The 22,275-nt window shown below is 49.3% G+C and overlaps 1 protein-coding gene across 1 annotated transcript in view; it reads right to left on the reverse strand.

Annotated features, from left to right (window-relative positions):
* ZC3H3 (zinc finger CCCH-type containing 3) overlaps positions 1–22,275 on the reverse strand; it is a 164,720-nt gene that overhangs the window by 40,629 nt on the left and 101,816 nt on the right. Inside the window, exons 6-8 of the mRNA XM_054385407.1 lie at positions 15,943–16,136; positions 1,655–1,739; positions 47–202 (exon numbers count right to left, since the gene is read on the reverse strand). Of these exons, the coding sequence (XP_054241382.1) occupies positions 47–202; positions 1,655–1,739; positions 15,943–16,136 (435 nt within the window). The remainder of the gene's footprint in view (positions 1–46; positions 203–1,654; positions 1,740–15,942; positions 16,137–22,275) is intronic.

A 22,275-nucleotide genomic window follows, 5' to 3' on the forward strand; every position in this document is an offset into this window, starting at 1 on the left:
AGCCCAGTCTGCTGCGGTGGGCCAAGGGTGCTGTGTGCAGGCATACCTGGTGCAGACGGCCACCTTCTCCGGGTCGTGGATGTAGGGGCAGCTGTCGCCACGGTTGCACTTGCCGAAGCGGTTGTAGTACATGCAGTACTCCTTCTTCTGCTTCTTCTGCTTGGCCTGGCGGATGATGGCCAAGCTCCGCTGGACCGCGCGGCTAAACCAGAGACACACAGAGTCAGGTAACGTCCCCGACTGCAGCACAGCAATCACACGGAGAAGGGAGGTCAGAGAGGAGCCCAGGTTTGATATTCAGGAAGTTCAGGGTGGGTCTTAGGCCTTTCTGCTCTTTGGCCAGCTCTACCCTGAACCTTGAAAAAGCTACAAGATGAGGCCAATCGCCCTGGAAACATCCAGCACTTGGTGACCAATCACCCATGCAGCAGCTGTGGTCACCTTCCTGGAACGCCCCTCTGCAGAAGACAACCCTGGAGAACAACATGGCACCCATGAGTCAGCCAGGTGCTGTTGTGGTGGTGACACCAACCACATCCTGGGCTGCAAGAGCAGGGGTGTAGCCATGAGGATGAGGGAGGGGATCTGTCCCCTCCGTTTAGCCCACAGCTGGGCACTGGATCCAGTTTAGAGCTCCCAGTACAACACAGTGACGGATGGCAGTGTGTCCAACGGAGGTCACCTGGACAGGTGGAGCTGAAGCACAGAACATCTGAGTAGAAGTCAATTGGGCTAATTTCCTCAGCAAAGAGAAGGCCAAGGGAGATCTTATTGTCCTCTCTGAGTGCTTAGTGGGATGGTGTAGAAAAGGTAGAAGGGACAGGAGGAAAGGAAGCTCTCCAGAGGTGAGAAAGCTCTCACCTCCATGACTGTGATTCTCAGCTTTGATTTCATGAGCTCACTAGATGCCCTTCAAAGTTCCCTTCCAACCCAAAACATTCTATGATTCTACAGTTCCAAATTCCCTCTTTGTGAGTGGGACAGTGAGAAGAAAGACCTGCAGGTTGGGATGGGCTTCTCCAAGTTGGTGGGAAAACCCCAAAATACCCCTTGAGAACAATATGGTTGATTTAAAAAGGGACTTTCCAAACAGGATTGGGCATTCTCTGTTCACAGAAACCCCTGGTGGTTCAAAGCCATTCCAACTAGAACCTGCAGCTTTCTGCTGAGTTGACAACCATCTCGTATTTGATGATGGGGGGACCTCATTGCTCTCTACAGCTCCCTGAAAGAGGTTGGAGTGAGGTGGGGGTTAGTCTCCTCTCTATGGGATCAGGAGATAGAACAAGAGGAAACAGCCTCAAGTAGCTCCAGGGGAGGTTTAGGTTGGACATTAGGAAAAATTTCTTTACTGCAGGAGTAGTCAGGCATTGGAAGAAGCTGCCCAAGATGCTGGTGGAGTCACCATCCCTGGAAGTGTTCAAGAAATGCGTGGATATGGCACTTGGGGACATGGCTTAATGGCCATGGTGGTCTTAGATCAATGTTGGACTCAAAGATCTTGGAAGTCTTTTCCAATCAAAACAATTCTATGATTCTATGAAAAGCAGCAGCCAGAGCTTCACCACATCAACAGCCACTTAAATAACTGCATCTCATGCTTCTGACACCCTCCTGAGCATCAACCACCCTGTTCCTCCCTGTGACTACAGACCTGGCGATGTACCGGCTCGTAGCTGATCTGTTCAGGCAGCTGGATGGAGAGAAGCCAGGACTGGGCATGCAGTGTGACCTCCCTGCTGGAAACACAGAAGAAAACATGGAAACATTGCTCAGAATCAAGAAACTGTACAGAAACTCACACTGCTTCTAACATCTTAGGTCCACAAAAGTGATCATGGGGATGGAGCATCTCTGTTGTGAGGACAGCATGAGTTGGGGATGTTCAGCCTGGAGAAGAGAAGGCTCCAAGAAGACCTTCTGGTGGTTTTCAGTGCTGAAAGGAGAGCTGTGACAATGATGGAGACAATCTTTTTAGCAGGTCTTGTTGAAAGAGGACAAGGGGTGATGGTTTCAGACTAAAAGAGGGAGATTTAGACTGGAGAGAAGGAAGAAATCTGTTGTGATGAGGGTGGTGGGGCCCTGGCCCAGGTTGCCCAGAGAGGCAACCATTCCAGGTCAGGTTGTTTGGGGCTCTGAGCACGTCCCTGCCCATGGCAGCAGGGTTGGACTAGATGACCTTTAAAGGTCCCCTCCCCCCCAGACCATCCCATGATCTGATTGGCTAACCCAAACCAAGCAGCTCCCCGAGCCCAGATTGAGGATGCTCTTGTGGACCTCCATATTGCCAGCACCTCTGGAGTGATCCCAGCTAGAGGGCTCCTTGCCAGCTCCAAACTCAACAAGGACCTTTCCCTTCAGCACCAGAATGTACCAACCCCTCTCCCTCCCAGCCTGGGCAGATCCCAGGCTTGTGCTGCAAATTTCCTTCTCTCCTGTGAGGAAAGACTGAGAGGATTTGGTCTTTTCATCTGGAGAAGAGAAGGCTGGGCAGGGATCTTCTCAGTGCTTATCAGTGATTAAAGGATGGATATCAGGAGGATAGGACCAGGCTTTTCTCAGTGGTGCTCACTGACAGGACACACAAACTTGAACACAAGATGTTCCATCTAAACATCAGGGGGACTTCTTTAAGGGTGACAGAACACTGGAACAGGATGCCCAGAGATGTGATGGAAGTCTCCATTTCTGCAGACACTGAACACCCACCTGGACCTGTTCCTGTGTGACCTTGTCTAGGTGACCCTGCCTTGGCAGGGGAGTTGGACTCGATGCTCTCCAGAGGCCCCTTCCAACCCCCACCATGCTGTGATTCGGCCAGCTGGGGAAGCCCAGGCACATAATTAAATTGTCCTTGACTGGCAGAGGAGAAGAATTGAATGGAAAATAAAGGCTGAATCCCAGCTTTCCAGGTGGTGGGACTGAAGCTCAGTCACTCACCTGCCAGCCCGGGCGTGCTGGGAAGTGAAGGAGTGGAATTTGATAGCGCGGCAGCAGCGCTGTCCCCGCGCGCGAGCTGTCACTCGGGCTGCCGGCCTCGCAGCAGCTCCATCTGTTCCCTCTCCAAGTGAAACCACAGAGGCAGGCGTGATGCTCCCTCAGATGGAGCAGCCTCTGCACAGCCCACCCCTAAGCACGCCGAGGCTTGCTGGGAGCTCGCCGCAGCTTGCTGCCAGCGCGCGGAGCAGCACCAGGAGTCTGAGTCGCTGCTGAGGGGTTTTCCGGCCTGGGTTTTAGGTTTCCACCTCACTGCAGAGCAGCCTGGCTCCAGTAATCAGAGAATTACAGAATTATATAGAGAATTATAGAAGGGATCTCGGGAGGGCATCCAGTCCAACTCCCACTGCTAAAGCAGAGTTGCCCACAGCAGGCTGCCCAGCGTCACAATGGCCAGGTGGCTTTGGAAGCTCTACAGAGAAGGAGACTCCACAACCTGTCCAGGAAGCCTGCTCCAGGGCTCCAGCACCCTAATGGCAAAAGTTCCTTCTCATGTTCAGATGGAAATTCCTGTTCAGGTTCCTGTTTGCACCTGGTGCCCCTTGTCCTATCACCAGGCACCACTGGGAAGAGTCTGGCCCCAGTCTCTTGCCCCCAGCCCTTTAGCTCTTGCTGAGTATTGATCAGATCCCCTCTCATGCTGCTCTTCTCCAGGCTATACAGCCCCAGGGCTCTCAGCCTTTCCTCCTCACAGAGATGCTCCAGGCCCCTCAGCATCTTCAGTGTCCACTAGACTCTCTCCAGTAGTTCCCTGCCTCTGTTGAACTGGGAAGTCCAGAACTGGACCCAGAAATGCAGGTGTTGCTTCACTAGGGCGGAGTAGCAGGGAAGAAGAACCTCCCTCCACCTGCTGGCTACAGACTTCTTCATGCACCCCAGGAGACTGTTGGCCTTCTTGGCCACAAAGGCACATTGCTGGGTTCTGGGGAACCTGTTATCTACCAGCACTCCCAGGCCTTTTTTCTGTGGAGCTTCTTTCCAGTAGGTCACCTCTGCACCCGTACTGGTGCTGGGGGTTATTCCTCACCAGCTGCAGGTCCCTACACTTGTCCTTGTTGAACCTCATGAGAAGGTTCTTTTCAACTCATTTTTTGGCAATAAAATCATTACACACCAGGTCTGGTCTGCTCAGCAGATCACAGATACTCAGATGTTCACAGAGTATCTCTTAGTGAGGACATGAGTTAAGAAGCTGGCACGCTCCAGCAAGGTTGACCTCCCAAATGATTTGGGAGAAAGACCCAACTTAAAGTGCCACCATTAGGGGAGGGATGGAGCACCCCTCAGTGCTCTGCAATGATGTTTAATGCTCCTTAAAGCAAGCTCAGCAGGATGGGCTACAGCAGGAGCCATCTCCCCAGGGTAGCAGACAGTGGCTGTAAATATTTAATACTCAAGAGTAGAAAGCAGACTCTGGAGGATGAAGCCCCTCCCCGAGTGCTTGTGGGTCATTCTTTTAGTTAAAGCAGCCTGACAACCACATCTTGGCCAGAGAGGAGGAATCACAAAAGCAAGAAATAGACAAGAAAATATATAGAGTGCAACAGCTGAAAGAGTTGGCACTGGAACAGGCTGCCCAGGTCGGAGCTGGAGTCACCATCCCTGGAGGAGTTCAAAGAACATGTGGACATGGCACTTGGGGACATGGTTTATATAGAGTGCAACTATATATCCATGGTGTATTGGTTGGGTGGGGGCATTGGGCCAGCTTTTGTCTTCTGGCAAGAGGTCATACAGAATCCCAGCATGGTGAGAGACAGAAGAGACCTCTGGAGTTCATCCAGTCCAACACAACTGCTAAAACAAGATCACCCACAGCAGGTTGCTCAGGATCACAATGTCCAAGTGGGTTTGGAACCTTTCCAGAGATGGAGAGTCCACAACCTCTCCAGGCAGCCTGCTCCAGGGCTCCAAACCTTCACAGCAAAGAATTTTCTCAAGTTCAGGTGAAATCTCCTGGGTTCCAGTTTGTGCCCACTGCCCTTTGTCCTGTCACTGGGCATGCACCACTGCCCCCATCCTATTGCCCCCCACCCTTTAGCTCTTGCTGAGCACCAAGAAGATCTCCTCTCAGGCTGAGGTGAAACTAAAAGACAGAGATTCAGACTACAGAGAGGAAGAAATGCTTCACCATAAGGGCCCAGGCTGCCCAGAAAGGTGATAGATGCCCCATCCTTAAAACCACTCCAGCTCAGGTTGGATGATGCTGTGAGCAACCTGTTCTAGTTGCAGATGTCTCTGCTGACTGCAGGGACTTGGACTAGATGACCTTTAAGGGTCCCTTCCAACCCAAACCATGTGATGATTCCACAATTCTCTGCTAACACATCTATGAGACAGAACTCTTCAGTCTAGCATAAGACTTCTTTTTTCCAGTGCTAAATCTATCCCATTTTTCTCCCTAACGTGGGAAAAGCATCAGGATCAGGATACAGCAGTACTGCTGTGGGATCAGGAGACAAACCCACGTACTTATGGCCTGACTGCACCAGGGGAGATTTAGGCTGGACATGAGGAAAAATCTCTTTACAGCAAGAGTGGTCAGGCACTGGAACAGGCTGCCCAGAGAGGTCATGGAGTCCCCACCCCCAAAGGTGTTCAAGAAACATGTGGACATAGTTTAATGGCCATAGTGGTGCTGAGCTATGCTATGATTCAATGATTTTAAGGGTCTCTTCCAACCCAAACAATTCTATGATCCCACATTTCCCTTTTCCCTATTCTCCACCAGTCCCACGCTGTGGAGGTTTCAATAAGCAGCACAGCAAGATCCTCCCCTGTGCATACTTCAAAAGCAGAAGCAACAATGAGGGGAGGTGGGGGGGCAAGGCTGGAAAAAAGGGAAAGCTGCTGTGGAGAGCACCAAGAAATGCACATTAAGGGCTTTTTAACTGATGACACACAGCGCCGCCGCCGCAGCCTGGGTATTTTATACCCCGCGTAAGGGACAGGTCGCTTTCTCTCTCCACTTCCTCTCTTTCTGGTTTTTGGGTTGTTTTTTTTTTTTTTTTTGCTTCTTTCTTAATGATTTAGTTGGGTGGAAGCACATCATCCATAAGGAAATCCACAGCCCGCTGCAATCGGGGGGAGTTGTTTCTCTTCATGCATCATCCCAGCCAAGGCTGGCGGCTCTCGGCGTCCTCAAGCGCTGAGCGCTGAGAAGTGATTGTTGTCCCCAGCCCAAGCGGGAGACTCGAGGCGTCTCTCCGGAGGGAGCAGGAGCTGTCATGTTCATTAAATGCATGATTACAGCCATGATTAATAGCAGGGGCTACAGCCTAACTCCTGGGTGGGTTTTATTCCTTGCTCCTCTGAAGGAATCCACAGCTGAGTGGTCCCATGGAGCCACCGCGTTTGCTTCCCACTCGAAATTCCAGATTTTGATGGAAAAGAATAAAAAGCCACAATCTATCCCCCAAAAGCCACAATTTATCGCCCAAAAGCCACAATCTATCCCAAAAAAGCTGCAATTTATCCCCCCAAATCCACAATTCATCCACCAAATCCACAATTCATCCACCAAATCCACAATTCATTTCCCCAAAGCCATAATTCATCCCCCCAAAGCCACAATTCATCCCCCCAAATCCACAATTTATCCCCCAAAAATACACAATTTATTCCTCCAAAATCCCCAATTTATCCCCCCAAAAGCCACAATCTATCCCCCAAAAGCCACAATTCATTCCTCCAAAAGCCACAATCTATCCCCCAAAAGCCACAATTCATCTCCCAGAAGCCACAATTTATCCCCAAAATCCACAATCTAACCCCAAAAAGCCACAATTTATCCTGTTGAAAGCTCCACAACCACAACATTGGTTTGAAATAAATGGGTTGGGTGCTGCACCCCTCCACCAACACCATACATTAAATTAGGACCTTTTCTTCCCTAATACTAAAACTTAGGGCTTAAGGGGTTCTATAACCCCCCAAAATCATCTCAGGGCTTGAGGGGTTACAAAACCTCTGGAACATCCCAGGGCTAGAGGGATTCCATAGCCTCCCAAAACATATCTGAGGGCTTGAGGGGTTACACAGCCCATAAAACAAATCTGAGAGGGGTGAGAGGGGCTCCATAATCTTCAGAACGTATCTCAGAGCTTAAGGAGGTTCCATAACCCCAAAACAATATCTCAAGGCTTGAGGTGTCCCTCACCTTCAACTTAGTCCTTCTCCTCTAGAGAAAGGTTGGCAGAGATTTGCCTTGGCAGCCCAGGAACCATGCTCAGGAGCAACAGGACAAGAGGAAATGGCCTCAAATTGCACCAGAGGAGGCTTAGGTGGGACATGAGGAACAATTTCTTCCCAAAAAGGGTTGTCTAGGCATGGCCCAGGCTGCCCAGGGCAAAGGTGTAGTCCCCATCCCTGGAAGGGTTTCAAAGCCATGTAGATGTGATACTGAGGGACATGGTTTAGTGGTGACCTGGTAGTGTTGAGTTAATGGTTGGGCTTGGTGATGTTAAAGGTCCCTTCCAACCCAAACAATTCTGATTCCCCAAATCAAAGATAATTTCTGGAAATCTTACAGAAGGTGGGAAACAACCAGGACTTTGCTCAAGTAACCACAACCAGCAGATAACCAGCTCCAGCAAACAATGCTCCAACCTGGGGTATGACCACAACAGGGTCACCATTATTTTTTACCCATCAAGAGAAGTTTTGTTGTGAACCATGCTGGTTCTGCTCCCTTACTCAGAGAATCGGTGGAGCCACCACCTCTGGAGGTGTTCAAGAAACATGTGGACATGGCACTTTGGGACAGGGTTTAATGGCTATGGTGGTCTTAGGTTGAAGGTTGGACTTGATGATCTTAGAAGTCTTTTCTAACCCAAACAATTCTATGATTCTATGACCTTGACACACAACAAAAGGCAGGCTGGCTCCTTTAAGAGGTCCTACTACACCCTGCTTCGCCCTCCTTCGCTGAGCGATTCATTTCGCGATGCTTCTCCTTCAGCTTTATTGCTGAACAAAAAGTTTTGAGGCTGGCACTCGGGGAAATTTATTTCTTTAATTATTATTCATTTAAGTGGGTTCCGCTGTTTCAGGCGATCAGCACTAGCAGCTGCTGGGGGTAATTTATTTCACTCACCGGACGGACGGCAGAAGCCCTCACTCTCCACAAGGTAACAAAAAGCTGCCACTGTCTGAGCAGGGCTTTTTTGTACTCCCCTGCTTGGTTGCACCCCAGATTCACACAACAGCATGGATGGCCCTGGGTCAGGCACTCACAAGCAGTTTATTAATGAATAAACCTCAATTAATGAAGCACACATTGGGTTTGATGATGTATGAGCAGCCTGCAAGTGGAGTGAGTGCTGTGGAGCATCTCCCCAGCTCTGCAAGCTCTACGCCAGTGCTGGATCTACAAATGGTCCTCAAGGTGACCAGATCCCTACCCACCAGCATCTGCAGTCCTGGAATTGAAGGACCAACCTTAAAAGAGGCCAAAGGATTTCACAGTCCCAAAGACAAGACACTGAGAGTGAAGCAGCCATGGAATTGACCTCAAAAGGGGACAAAGGACTGAGCAATCCCAAAGACAAGGGATTGAGTTCAAAAGGGGCCAAGCAACTAAAAGCAAAAAGGACCAAGGGACTAAGACCAAAAGGGGGCAAGGGTAATACGAAAGTAATCCCAAAGACATGGGATTGAGTAAAAAGGGGACAAAGGACTGAGTTCAAAAAGGACCAAGGGACTGAGTAATCCCAGAATCAAGGGACTGAGTTCCACAGGGGTAAAAATGTGAGTAATCCCAAACCCAAGAGATTGAGATTGAAGGGGCCAAGGGACTCAATAATCCTTAATGAATAAACCTGAATTAACGAATCACACATTGGGTTCGATGATGTATGAGCAGCCTGCAAGTGGAGCAACTGCTGTGGAACCTTTCCAGCTCTGCAAGCTCTACACCAGTGCTGGATCTACAAATGGTCCTCGAGGTGACCAGATCCCTACCCACCAGCATCTGCAGTCCTGGACTTGAAGGACTGACCTTAAAAGAGGCCAAAGGATTCCACAGTCCCAAAGACAAGGCACTGAGATTGAGGGAGCCATGGAATTGAGCTCAAATGGGACCAAGGGGTAAGGGACTGAGAATCCCAAAGATAAGGGACTGAGTTCAAAGGCGCCCAAGGGATTGAGCTCAAGTGGGGTAAGGGATTCAACAATCCCAAAAGCAAAGGATGGAGCAATTCCAAAACCAAGGGACTCAGCTCAAAAGGAGCTAAGGAATTACAACCAAGAGGGATAGAGGGACTGACAAATCTCAGAGCCAAAGGACTGAGCATGAAGGGGCCAAGGGCCTGACCAATTCCAAAGACAAAGGACTGAGCTCAAAAGGGGCCAAGAGATTGAGCTCAAAAGGGTTTAGGGATTGAGCTCTAAAGAGCTAAGGGATTGAGCTCAAAAAGAGGCGAAAAGACTCAGCTCAAAAGGGCTATGGGATGGAGCAATCCCAAACCCAAGAGACTAGGGCTGAAGTGATGCAGGGATTGAGAAATTCCCAAAACAAGGGATGGAGCTCAAAGGAGGCCAAGAGTTTGACCTCACAAAGGAGCCGAGACATGGAGCTCAAAAAAGGGCCAAGACATGGAGCTCAAAAAAGGTGCCAAGAGACGGAACTCAAAAAGGGGCCAAGGGATGGAACTCAAAGAGGTGAAGGGATGGAACTCAAAAAGGTGCCAAGAGATGGAACTTAAAAAAGGGCCAAGGGATGGAACTCAAAGAGGCCAAGGGATGGAACTCAAAAAGGGGCCAAGGGACGGAACTCAAAGAGGCCAAGGGATGGAACTCAAAAAGGTGCCAAGAGATGGAACTCAAAAAGGGGCCAAGGGATGGAACTCAAAGAGGCCAAGGGATTGAGCTCAACAGGGGGCCAAGATATTAAGATCAAAAGGGATCAAGAGACTGAACTCAAAAGGAGCCAAAGGGATGGAGCCTAAAAGGGGCCAAGGGATGGAGCTCAAAAAGGGGCCAAGGGATTGAGTAATTAGAAAGGGATGGATCTTGAAGAGGAGCAAAGAATGAAGTGATCCCAAACCTAAGGAACTGAGCTTGAAGGGGCTGAGCAACAAAAGCACAAACACCACCAAACCCAGCTGAAACAAGGAAAGCCACACTCCAGTTTTCACTTCTCTCACATCCTGGTGCATTGGGTTGGCTTCTCCTCCACCAGCTTCTTCCTTACCCCTTGGCCACTCAGTCCTAACATGTTCATGGCGTCCAGTCTTGAAACTTCCCCTTCTTGCCCTACCTGGAGGACTATGTCCAGCTCTGAAGCCTCTAGTGAAGAAAGACATGGACTTGCTTAAGTGGGTCCCCAGGAGGCCACAAAGATGATCAGAGGGCTTGAGCACCTCTGCTGTGAGACCAGGTTGAGAGAATTGGAATTGTTCAGCCTGGAGAAGAGAAGGCTCTTGGGAGATCTTCTGGTAGCCTTTCAGTACTTAAAGGGGACCAAGGGAAAGATGGGGAGGGACAGCAGGTAGTGTGATGACAGCTCAAGGGGTGATGGTTTGTAACTAAAAGAGAGAAATTCAGACTGGAGAGAAGGAAGAATTTTTTACAATGAGGGTGATGAGACCCTGGCCCAGGTTGCCCAGAGAGGTGGTAGATGTCTCATCCCTGGAACCATTCCAGGTTAGGTTGGATGGGACTCTGAGATACATGGTGCCCCTTCCCATGGCAGGGGGTTTGGACTCCCTGATCTTTAAGATCCCTTCCAACCCAAACCATTCTGTGATCCCCTGATTGTTTTACCAAGCTGAGCAGCTCAGAGCAGAACATTGTTCACAGAAGCCCTCAGCTGGCCCGATGTGGGTGCTGAGCACTTCATCATCCCTGGGAAGGCAGAGAGAGCATTTCAGTGATGCTCAGCACTTCTAAAATTAGTTGGTAAACAAGGAGCCGAGCGAGCACTTTCTCCCTGCACACAGCTCCCTGCTTCTCTGCCTCCTCCTTCCGCCCAGCTTGGCCTTCTCCCACCACCTCTGAAATGGTGTTCATGAGCATCACTCAACTGTCTTCAGAGTGATGCAGTGGAAGAGCTCACATCCTCCTGGGGTCTCCCCTCAGCCTCCTTTTCTCCAGGCTCAACAATCCCAGCACCCTCAGCCAGTCCTCAGCAGACCTGTTCTGCAGACCCTTCATCTTCTTTGCTGCCCTTCTCTGGACCTACTCCAGCACCTCAATGTCCTTCTTGGAATGAGGGACCCAAAACTGAACCCACGAGCTGAAGTGTGGCCTCACCAGTGTGCAGTGCAGGGGAACAATCCCTGCCCTGCTCCTTCTGCTCCTCCAGACTCATAAACTCCAGTTGTCTCAGATCCTATGGCTGTGGGGATGAACTGAGAACCACCAATAAATCAAATCATGCCTGTTGCTGAGGGGCTAGCTGCCACTCATGAGCATCCTTCCATCAGGTGAAGCCCAGTATCCCCACAACCACCAGCCTTTCCTCCTACTGGGGTTCCTTCATCCTTCCCAGGAGGCAAAACCTCAGTGGAGGACAAGGAAATCATGCAGGTGAGGATTTGCTCATGGAAAAGAGCCTGGCCACCATCAAAACCCCACCAGAGGCAGCTGCAGCTCTTGGTGTTCAACACCTAGATTGGGGTCAGGGCTGTTTTCCGGCCAATGTCAAACCTTAATTTGGTTTCTGCTGCTTTCAATCTTCAGAGCTGAGCTTTTTTTGATTTTCCCCTTTGAATTTCTTTTGTGCCAGGACCTTTTGCTTCTTTCCCCAATTTCATGGAAATTCCTCAAGTGTCTGAATAACATTTTAGCAGCTGTTGGAAAGAAATGAGGGAAATGGCTCATTGTGAGTGGAGAAAACCCAATTATTATGCTCACTGAATTAACTGCAATATATGAATGCTTTCCACACTGTCCCCCTGCCTATTTCCTAACACTTCTGCAAAGTGAAAAATGGATCCTAGCACAAATCCCACTTCTCCCAGGGGTGAAGGGCTCTGCCACATTTGGCATAGCTTCTTTGTCCTACACAGGGATGAGAAGTGGGTATCCGTGTTTGAGGCAAGGGGGAGACCCCATCCTTCACCTCCTTGAGTTCTCCATCTGGGAGGGCAGAGCCAGAGGGATCTCCTCCTTCAGGAGATGAGTGAGTTGCTTTATCAGTCCTGGTGGCCCGAGGATTGACTCTGATACATCAGAGGGCTGCAGGAAGTGCCTCCCTGGGATCAAATCCCTGGGAACAGCTTGTGTGACAGGGACAATACGATGGCACTGATGGATCAGCTGAAGCAACTACCAGCATGGTTCTTATTGTTGAGCCATGAAAAGACCAAACACCGACCCAATAGATTCAGGCAAAGAGCAGAATTATCACCCCCCATCAGTAAAGTCCAAGCTGTAAAACTGTCAGGAGCCTTTCCCATCTCTCCACCACCCCAAACACAGTGAATGGCACTGGAGGGGAAAGGCAAAGCTGGGGGTTTCCATCTTCTAAATAAACTTTGTCAAGTGTTGAAGGCACAGCAGTGTTGAGTCAAGGTTTGAAGGCTCAGACTCGATGAGCAAACAAATCTTCCACCCTGCCAGCCTCAGTTACTACAAAGGCAGAGCTGCCAGGATCTGCTGAACCCTGCCCTGTGAAGGAGGATGAGTTATGGTGGGTGTTGAAAGATGACATCAAGATAGTGACACAGACCAGTTGCCAGGGATTTATGGTTATGAGTCCACCATGCTGTATGATGCAGAAGGAGGCTGCAGCTAAACAAGGAATATCTTCAACAAAACAGAATCATGGAATCAAAAAACCACAGAATCATGGAATTGTTTCAGTTGGAAATGACCTCCAAGACCAAGTCCAACCATCAACCCAACACCACCATGGACATTAAACTGTGTCCCAAAGTGCCACATGCATGGTGACTCCACCACTTCCCACGCTCACCCAAACAGATACAATGGGTTTGTATTTTATAGACAATAACCCTGGAACCATCAAATCATTTAGGTTGCAAAAGATCTTTAACATCATCAAGTCCAACCATTATCAGCACTGGGAAGTCCACCACTAAAACATGTCCCTTAGCACCACATCTCCATGACTTTTAAATCCCTTCAGAAATGAGGACTCCACCACTGCCCTGGTCAGCCTTGTCCAAGCCTTGACAATCCTTTTGGAGAAGAAATTTTCCCTAATGTCCAACCCAAACCAGGACAATGTGCAAGAGCAGGGCTTGGCAAAAGCTGTCTTGGAAACGTTGGTGCTGCTCCAGCAGCAGAAATAGAGATTTAAGCACAGTGGTGGACAGCTAAGTTCTCCCATCCTCTCCCAGCACCTACATTAAAGCCACCAGTGGATGGACTGGAAATTAGGCAGCAGACTCAAATCCGTATCCTTGGTGAACAGCAGGACCTATTCCACCTGTGTCCTCCCCATAGAGAAGTTCAAGCAACAGGTTCTTGTCTGCTCCACTTGACCATGGAGAAGACCTCTTTTCTTTAACCTTTTTTCCTTTATGTGCAGCCCTTCATGAACTCAGGGATCTGCAGCCCCTCCATCTCCTCCTCTTCAGATTGCACAGACCCAAGTCCTCCACTTTTCCAATCCCTCCAGCCCTTGTTTCTCTCCTGGATCCTTCCCAATGGTCCAATTCTGTCCTGAAATCTGGTCCCAAAACGAGACCTGCTCCATCTAACATCTTCCCTGACCACATTTTGGGGATTTCAGCCCTTTTCTTGCACTCCAAGAAAGATGTTTTCTGGTTTTGGTGACAACTTTAGCACCTAGGGATGGTCCTTATAGCAGAACCACTCTTGAGTTGGTTTTGGGCAGCTGATTCTCCTGATTCAGACCCTTCAGAAAATCCCACTGTCCTCTTGAGAAAACCCAGCATTGCTGACACCAGGACTTCCTTGGTCCACAAACCCTGGAGATCACTATATGGACACTTTTTAACATCTGCAAAGGCTGATTCTTGCCCATCCTCCTCCAGAAGCACCACTAAAGCCAAGGACTTAACATCTTGCAGATAGAATCACAAAGGCTTCCAAAGAAGCCATATGGACACATATCCATGAGCGTGCACACAACCTATCTGCAGAGCCAGCAGGCAGGAGGACGCTGCAGGTCAGTCAACCACCAAAAATCCATCCTGAGCAAAGCTGAGTTGCAAAAAAAACCCAGCAAATTGTCCCAAAACCACTGCTGAGCATGCCTGAATGGTCTCAGAAGGCAGATTACCTGAAAGTGATGCTTCATTAGCCCCATGCCCCCTTGGCCACCACAGCATCTTCCTCTCTGCCATCATCTGCAGGCATCGTCATTTCCCATCCCCAGGTGCTCAGGCAGCTAATCCATGGCTGAAGCTAAATCTCTGCCCTCCTTCCCTATCAGCAACCACCTACAGTAAGGATTTCTCATCCCTGGTTGTCCTACTCCTACCTCACTTCATTTCCCCCTCTCCCTTTCTACTTCAATAGCACTTCTCAGCTGGGGGAGACCATCATGAGGAGGATTCTTGACTCTTTATTAAGAGCTTTCTGTAGACTCCTAATTTTCCTCAGGCTTTTCAAACCTCCTGGAGCAACTCAGCTCTCCTGCTGAGGGGATTTTTGTGCCTCACAAAGCTCCTTCCCTCCCTAATCCCTCTTCTTTCTGGGTTTAAAGCCACCCAGGACACCCCACCATGCTCACATGAGTCAGGGCTGCACATCTTAAAGACACCACCCAACCTTCACCATTCTTCATCCACTTCCCCACCTTACACAGAACAACTTTGGCATGAAATTGCCTCATTGATAGCATCATCCACAGACAAGAGAATGAGAGAATTGTTTGGGTTTCAAGAGATCTTTGGGATCAAGTCCAATGATCAACCTATTACTGCCAGGTCACCACTAAACCATAGCCCTCAGCACCACCTCTACATGGCTTTGAAACCCCTCCAGGGATGGAGACTCCACCACTGCCCTGGGCAGCCTCTTCCAGGCCTTGACAACCTTTTCCATGAAGAAATTGTTCCTCATGTCCAGCCCAAACCTGCCCTGGTGCAATCTGAGTCATTTCCTCTTGTCCTGTTGCTTGTTACTTGATGCACCTACACAGACACAGAATCCCAGCATGGTAGGGGTTGGAAGGGACCTCTGGAGATCTTCCAGTACAGCTCCCCTGCTAAAGCAGACTCACCCACAGCAGGGTGCCCAGGATCACAATGCCTGGGAGGGTTTGGAATTGCTCCAGAGAAGGAGACTCCACAACCTCTCTTGGGCAGCTTGCTCCAGGGCTTTGGACCCTCCAAGCCAAGATGAAACCTCCTGGGTTCCAGTTTGTGCCTGGTTCCCCTTGTCCTCTCACTGGGCACCACTGGGAAGAGTCTGGCCCCATCCTCCTGTGCCCCACTCTTTAGCTCTTGCTGAGCATTGAGAAGACGCTGTCAGCCCCAGGGCTCTCAGCCTTTCCTCCTCACAGAGATTCCCCAGGTTCCTCAGCAGCTTCTCAGCCTCCATTGGACTCTCTCCAGTAGTTCCCTGTCTCTCTTGAACTAGGGAGCCCAGAACTGGACACAGGACTCCAGAAGTGACCTCACTAGGGTACAGTAGGGGGAAAGGAGAACCTCCCTCCACCTCCTGGCCAAACTCTTCTTAATGCACCCCAGGACCCCATTGGCCTTCTTGGCCACATGAGCACATTGCTGGCTGATGGTGAACTTGCTGTCCTCCAGCACTCCCAGGTCCTTCTCCATAGAGCTGCTTTCCAGTAGCTCAACCCCTCACCTGTTCTGGTGCAGGAGGTTATTCCTCCCCAGCTGCAGGACTCAACACCTGGGTTTGTAGAACTTCATGAGTTTCCCCTCAAAGAAGATGAGTTGCAACATGTGGACCTGGATTAAGCAGCTAAAAGACAACCTCAACACTGAAGCTGGGACAGGAAAGGAATGTGGACACAGATCAGGACAGGTTCTGGCTGCTCACCTGCTCTGCCAGGGCTCTTGGTGCTCAGGTCTCTGGCCCGACCAGGGGTGTTGGATGTCTTGGAGAGTTTGTTTGCTGACACTCTGTACATCACCCCACCGATGCAGCGGTAGCCTTTGCTCCTCCACCTCTGCTGCACATGCTGGGACTTGCCACCTTGAGGTGATGGGCGTGCTTGGCTCAAGAGGAGGGACCTGCAAGAAGGTAATAAAGTCAAGGTGAGCCCAAACTAGAGGAGATAACAGAAGGAGCTGCCTCTTGATGAGCAAACCTTCAACTGCCTGAAGGTGGAGGTGATGAAGGGAAGAACCGGGGGTGCTCTTGCTGTGCTCTGATTCCCTGTGAGTTACATAAAAAAAAAAAAAAAAAAAAAAGACAACCTTCCAAGTCTCTCCTCCTGGTACCACTTCCTCCATGCAACAAAAAGCCATTTTTTTCCTGGAGCTCGCCCATGACTGTGTCACAGGAGAAAAAAACACATACTGAAGGTCAGGTACCAACTGTAAACTCCTAGGACACACCAAAGGTGCTTGTCCCAAAATCCTGGTGATATTTCATAGAATCATGGAATCATTTAGGTTGGAAAAGACCTTTAAGATGATTAAGTCCAACTATTAACCCAACACTATTAGGTCACCACTAAACCATGGCCCTCAGCACCACATCTATACAGCTTTGAAATACCTACGGGGATGGGGACTCCACCACCTCCCTGAGCAGCCTGGACTAGGCCTGGACAACCCTTTCTATGAAGAAATTGTTCATGTCCAACCTAAACCTCCCCTGGTGCAACTAGTGGCTATTTCCTCTTGTCCTATTGCTTGTTCCTTGGAAGAGACCAACCTCCACCCCTCTCCAATCTCCTTTCAGGGAGTTGTAGAGAGCCAGAAGGGCTCCCCTCAGCCTCCTTTGCTCTAGCTTGAACAACCCCAGGTCCCTCAGCTGCTCCTTAGAGGTTCTCCAGACCCTTTGCCAGCTTTATTGCCCTTCTCTGGATATGCTCCAGCCTCTCAATGTCCTTCTTGTACTGAGGGACCCAAAACCAAACACAGGAGTCAAGGTATGACCTCACCAGTGCCTAGACCAGGGGCACAATCCCTGCCCTGGTCCAGCTGGCCACACTCTTGCTGATCCAAGCCAGGATGCTGGTGGCCTTTTGGGCCACCTGGGCACACACTGGCTCATCTTACCCAGGTTCTTTTACTCCAGTCAAAGTTAGTGCTGCCCATAAGGTTGTTCTGAAGGATTAACAGGATCTGAAGTGACACCCTGAGGACAAATATGTCCTACAGGGGCTAAGCTGCCACCAAAACCCTTCCAGTCCACAACCTGGTATCTCATGCACTATCCAACTTCTTGTCATAGTAATGTTGGTTTGATGGCTGGACTTCATGATCTCCCTTCCAACCTTAATGAACAATGACTCATTGATTCAGTGATTGCATGATTCATTGATTCCAAGATTCAGTGGTTCCAAGATTCTGTAATTCCATGATTCTACGATTCCATGACTCACTGATTCAATGACTCAATGATTCCATGATTCCACAATTCCATGATCCAATGACTCAAAGATTCCATTACCCAATGATCCAATGATTGTTTCCATAACTCAATGATCCCATGTTTCCACGACTCAGTGATGCCATGATTGCCACCCAGCTCAGAGCCACCCAGCTCGTTTCCCTCCATCCTCTGTTACCCAAACTCGAGTCGCTGCAGCCCAATCCAATCTCCTCCAACATCAGTCGCCTTCCTCATTTAGTGCTAATCCAAACAGTAATTTGTTTATGCAAATGAGGGGCTCTAATTTGGTATTAGCCCAAACGAGGCTGGTAATGCTATTAGCACAATGTCTGTAAACGGCACATTACGGGCGAGGATCTGTAAATTAAGATTCCCAGGATCCTATCAGCAGAATGCAAACCCTGGAGAGCATTACCTTGGAATGAAGATGTGCTGGGAGAGAAAAAAGGATAACTCTGAAAGATAACAGCTACACTTCTGGGTGCTTCACATGACAGGCTCCTCATTTCTTGAAGGTTCTTCAGGGTTGTTGCCACGGGCTACCAAGCTGAGAGAAGCACTCCTTGGGTTTTGAGAAGATGGGGATATAATCCCCCCCTTATTCAAGGGACTGGTCCCCAAGGGATTGCACAAGGTTTGATTTCCTCAAAATTAGATTATCTGCAAAGTTTTGTAGTGGTGGCTGTGTTGTGTGAAGGTATGGATGGTGGGAAGGACTGCTGTCTGCAGAGACATCCCCATCTACATCAGGTTGCTCAGAGCCCCATCAAGCCTGACCCTGAATGTCTCCAGGTATGGGTCCTCCACCACCACCCCAGGCAACCTGCTCCAGCATCAATAAAATCCAACCAAACCCATGCAACGTTGAGCCGTGGAGGATCCTCATGCTGGTTGACCCTACACCTCGTTGTTTCAAGCACCAGTTTAAGAGCCTGGGCTGGCTGAATCCCTCCAAACCCTCAGGATATTTATTTTCCTGCCTTGCTGAGCTCACCCAACCTGCTGAAGTGGATGCACACTCCGATGCGCTGTGCTGGAGAGTCTCCATTTATCAAGAGTTATTACCTAGTGGCATCTGACCCCTGGTGTGTGAGCAGGGAGCAGCTGCTGCTTACAAACCACTTCTTACTTTCCTAAACAGTGGAAAGGAAAGTCCAGGAGAAGAGTGGAGAAGTGATGCATGCAGACTTTAGGGATGGTCACGACCCAATCATGAGGGCCCACAGATCTTGTTGTTCCCAATTAGAGATCACCCTACTGTGATTTTTCAAGGATTTTGGTAGAGAGAATCAAAAAGCATCTCACACCATGAGGAGAGTGGTGTTGGACCTTCTGCAGTTTGTGGCTGTTGCATTTTTGAGTTAAAAACAAGACCATCAAGGTGACCTCCAAGGAAAGCTTCTACAGAACACCTGCAGCCAAACTCCCAAGCACCACCAGACCAAAATCGCAACCAAAGACCCAGCTTGAGCTCAGTGGAAGCTGCACAATATCCATTTTTACCTTCCTGGTGTCCAAACAGGGATGAACCTAGAAACCCCCAGCCTCGGGGAGAATTTCAATAGCAGAACACACGCATTGGGTTCAGGTTTGGCCACATCTTTCATTTACAGAATCACAGAGTCATCCTACTTGGAAAAGACCTTTCAAATCATCAACTCCAAACATTAACCCAACAGTGCCATGTCCACCACACAGAATCCTAGCACCATTTAGGTTGTATAAGACCTACAAGACCATTGAGTCCAACTATTCATCCAGCACTGCCAAGTCCACCATAGAGCATCCTAGAATTGTCTTTGTTGGAAAAGATGTCAAGTCAACCATCAACCCAACAACACCATGTCCACTAAGCCATGTCTCGAAGTGCAACATCTACATGTACTCCAGGGATAGTAACTCCACTCCCCTGGACAGCCTATTCCAATGCCTGACCACCCTTTCAATAATCAATCTTTACCTAATATCCAACCTAAACCTCCCTTCGTGCAACCTGAGGCCATTAGATGTATTAGAGGCTCTGTAGGTGATTTCAAATTGAAGGTAAGATCTTTTGTATCAAAAAATGATGGTGGAACCTCAACTCCTACAGAAGAGCAGGAGAGGAACGGAATTGCCCAAGCTTCACCTGTAGGACACCTTTATTTCCTTCCTAAGCCACATTGTTCATAGAATGGTTTGGGATGGAAGGGACCTTCAAGATCACCTAGTTTCCAGCCCTGCTGCCATGGGCAGGGACTCCTTCCACTAGACCAGGTTGCTCAAGGCCAACCTGGCCTTGAACACCCCCAGGGAAGGGACATCCACAACCTCCCTGGGCAACCTGTTTCCCTGTGCCTCACCACCCTCGCTGTAAAGAACTGCTTCCTAACATCCACTCTACATCTGCACTCCTCAAGTTTCAAAGGGTGTTGTAGACCCAAGAGCTTTTCTAGCCCCAGCGGATTTCATGACCCTAAGGAGGTTTGTACCCACAAGGAGCTCTTTAGCCCCAAGGGCTTTGTAGCCCCAAGGAGTTTTGTAGCCCCAACACAACCACTGCCATGTGGGTGCCTAATTTTCCACAATTAGGGACAGCGTGGTGGCCACAGGGAACAAACCACCAGCGAGAGGAAGGCCGGAGGGCAAGGAGCCTTGCCGAACACCCTGTCGCTTTTCATCGGTGGCCGTGCCGCTGCTTTGCTGGTGAATTGTCACCCTAATGGAAAGGATGGCCTTTGGAAACCAACCCTATTGAGAAGAGAGGATAAAATTAATGAGATAATAGCAGGGCCAAGGACCTGAAGAATACACCAACCCCCCTCAACACCAGGAGCTTGTAATTCCCTTTCTACCACACAAGCCTGTGGATCTAAAGAGTCCTCCAGTCCATCCAGACAGCCCCGCTCCGGCAGGAAATTTCATTAAGGCTGGAAAATAGGAAAGGTATTAAGTGAGGATAATGAAGGCCAGAGTGTGAACAGTGCCTTAAGATAGTCTTCTTTGGAGCCTTTGTAATGGGAGGCATGAACTTTCCCTTCAAATCCATTTCTAATCCATTTGAAATACTACAGCAAATTATCTTCCCCTTCAGCCCGAAAGCGGCCAGCCAATTTACTCCGAAGAGAAGTGACAATGCTACAGAATTTATCGCCATAACCTTGACTACACAAGGTTGAGGGTTGTCTTGCCCCCCTCCCACCTCCCAAGGTGGACACAAGGAAGAAAAAATTTTAATGAAAAGAGGGTAAACGAACACTAAAAAAATGTTTTAAAACAGTGTTGGAGGTGTTGGAGATTCAGCAGCAGGGTGGAGCATGATGGGACATCGAGAGCTGTGTTACACCAACAGGACGAGAGGGAACGACTCGAGTTCCACCAGTTCAGTTGAACGTGAGGAACAACTTCTTCCCTAAAAGGGTTGTCAAGCCCTGGAGCAGGCTGCCCAGAGAAGGTATGGAATCTCCTTCCCTGGAGAGATTCTAAACCCTCCTGGCCACTGTGATCCTGGGTAACCTGCTGTGAGTGACCCTGCGGTAGCAGGGGGGGTAGACTGGAGGATCTCCAGAGGTCCCTAACATGCTGGGATTCTGTGTCTGTGTAGGTGCATCAAGTAACAAGCAACGGGACAAGAGAAAATGGCCTCAGATTCCGCCAGGGGAGGTTTAGGCTGGACATGAGGAACAATTTCTTCATGGAAAGGCCAGGAAGAGGCTACTCAGGGCAGTGGTGGAGGCTCCATCCCTGGAGGGGTTTCAAAGCCATGTAGAGGTGGTACTGAGGGAGGATGTTTAGTGGTGACCAGGCAGTGATGGGTTAATGTTTGGACTTGATAATCCCAAAGGTCTCCTCCAACCCAAGCTCTTCTATGTCTGTGGATGATGCTATCAATGAGACAAATTCATGCCAAAGTTGTTCTGTGTTAGGTGGGGAAGTGGATGAAGAATGGTGAAGGTTGGGTGGTGTCTTTAAGATGTGCAGCCCTGACTCATGTGAGCATGACGGGGTGTCCTGGGTGGCTTTAAACCCAGAAAGAAGAGGGATTAGGGAGGGAAGGAGCTTTGTGAGGCACAAAAATCCCCTCAGCAGGAGAGCTGAGTTGCTCCAGGAGGTTTGAAAAGCCTGAGGAAAATTAGGAGCCTACAGAAAGCTCTTAATAAAGAGTCAAGAACTCTCCTCATGATGGTCTCCCCCAGCTGAGAAGTGCTATTGGAGTAGAAAGGGAGAGGGGGAAATGAAGTGAGGTAGGAGTGGGACAACCAGGGATGAGAAAACCTTACTGCAGATGGTCACTGGTCTGTTCCAGCCTAAATGATGCTGTGATTCCATTCCATGATTCCCATTTACTCAAGTCTGATTTTTCTTCTCTTTCCCATGTGTTGTGTCAAACATCAAGCTGCTGAGTCCTTCCTCCAGCCTTCTCTTCTTGACTGACTTCACCTCACTCGGAAAGGGGCAATGCTGAGTTCTTCCTCCAAGCTCTTCTGGAAGACCAACTTCACATCACTTCAGAAACTGAAATGTTTCCTTCAACAGATCAGTAAATCCAAAACTGGTCAAAGAGGGAGAAAAGGGCTCAGAAAGATAACACAGAGCCAACAGTAATATGATGCCCACTTCAATGCACCTGCATTACCCAGAGGTAACAAAGGGAAGCTGCTTGAAACAGAAGAAAACCACCCAAACTTCAAATGCTCCTACCAAAATGTGCTCCCCTCTTGAAAATATCCAAAAGAGCAAAAAGAGGGACATTTCCATGTGGAAAGAGAGGATTAGCAACAGGGACAAGTTGCCCCAGAGTGCACCGAGAGAAGTAGGAGATGCTCC

The sequence above is a fragment of the Indicator indicator genome, chromosome 12 (genome assembly GCF_027791375.1).
Source record: "Indicator indicator isolate 239-I01 chromosome 12, UM_Iind_1.1, whole genome shotgun sequence".
Classification (NCBI taxonomy): domain Eukaryota; kingdom Metazoa; phylum Chordata; class Aves; order Piciformes; family Indicatoridae; genus Indicator; species Indicator indicator.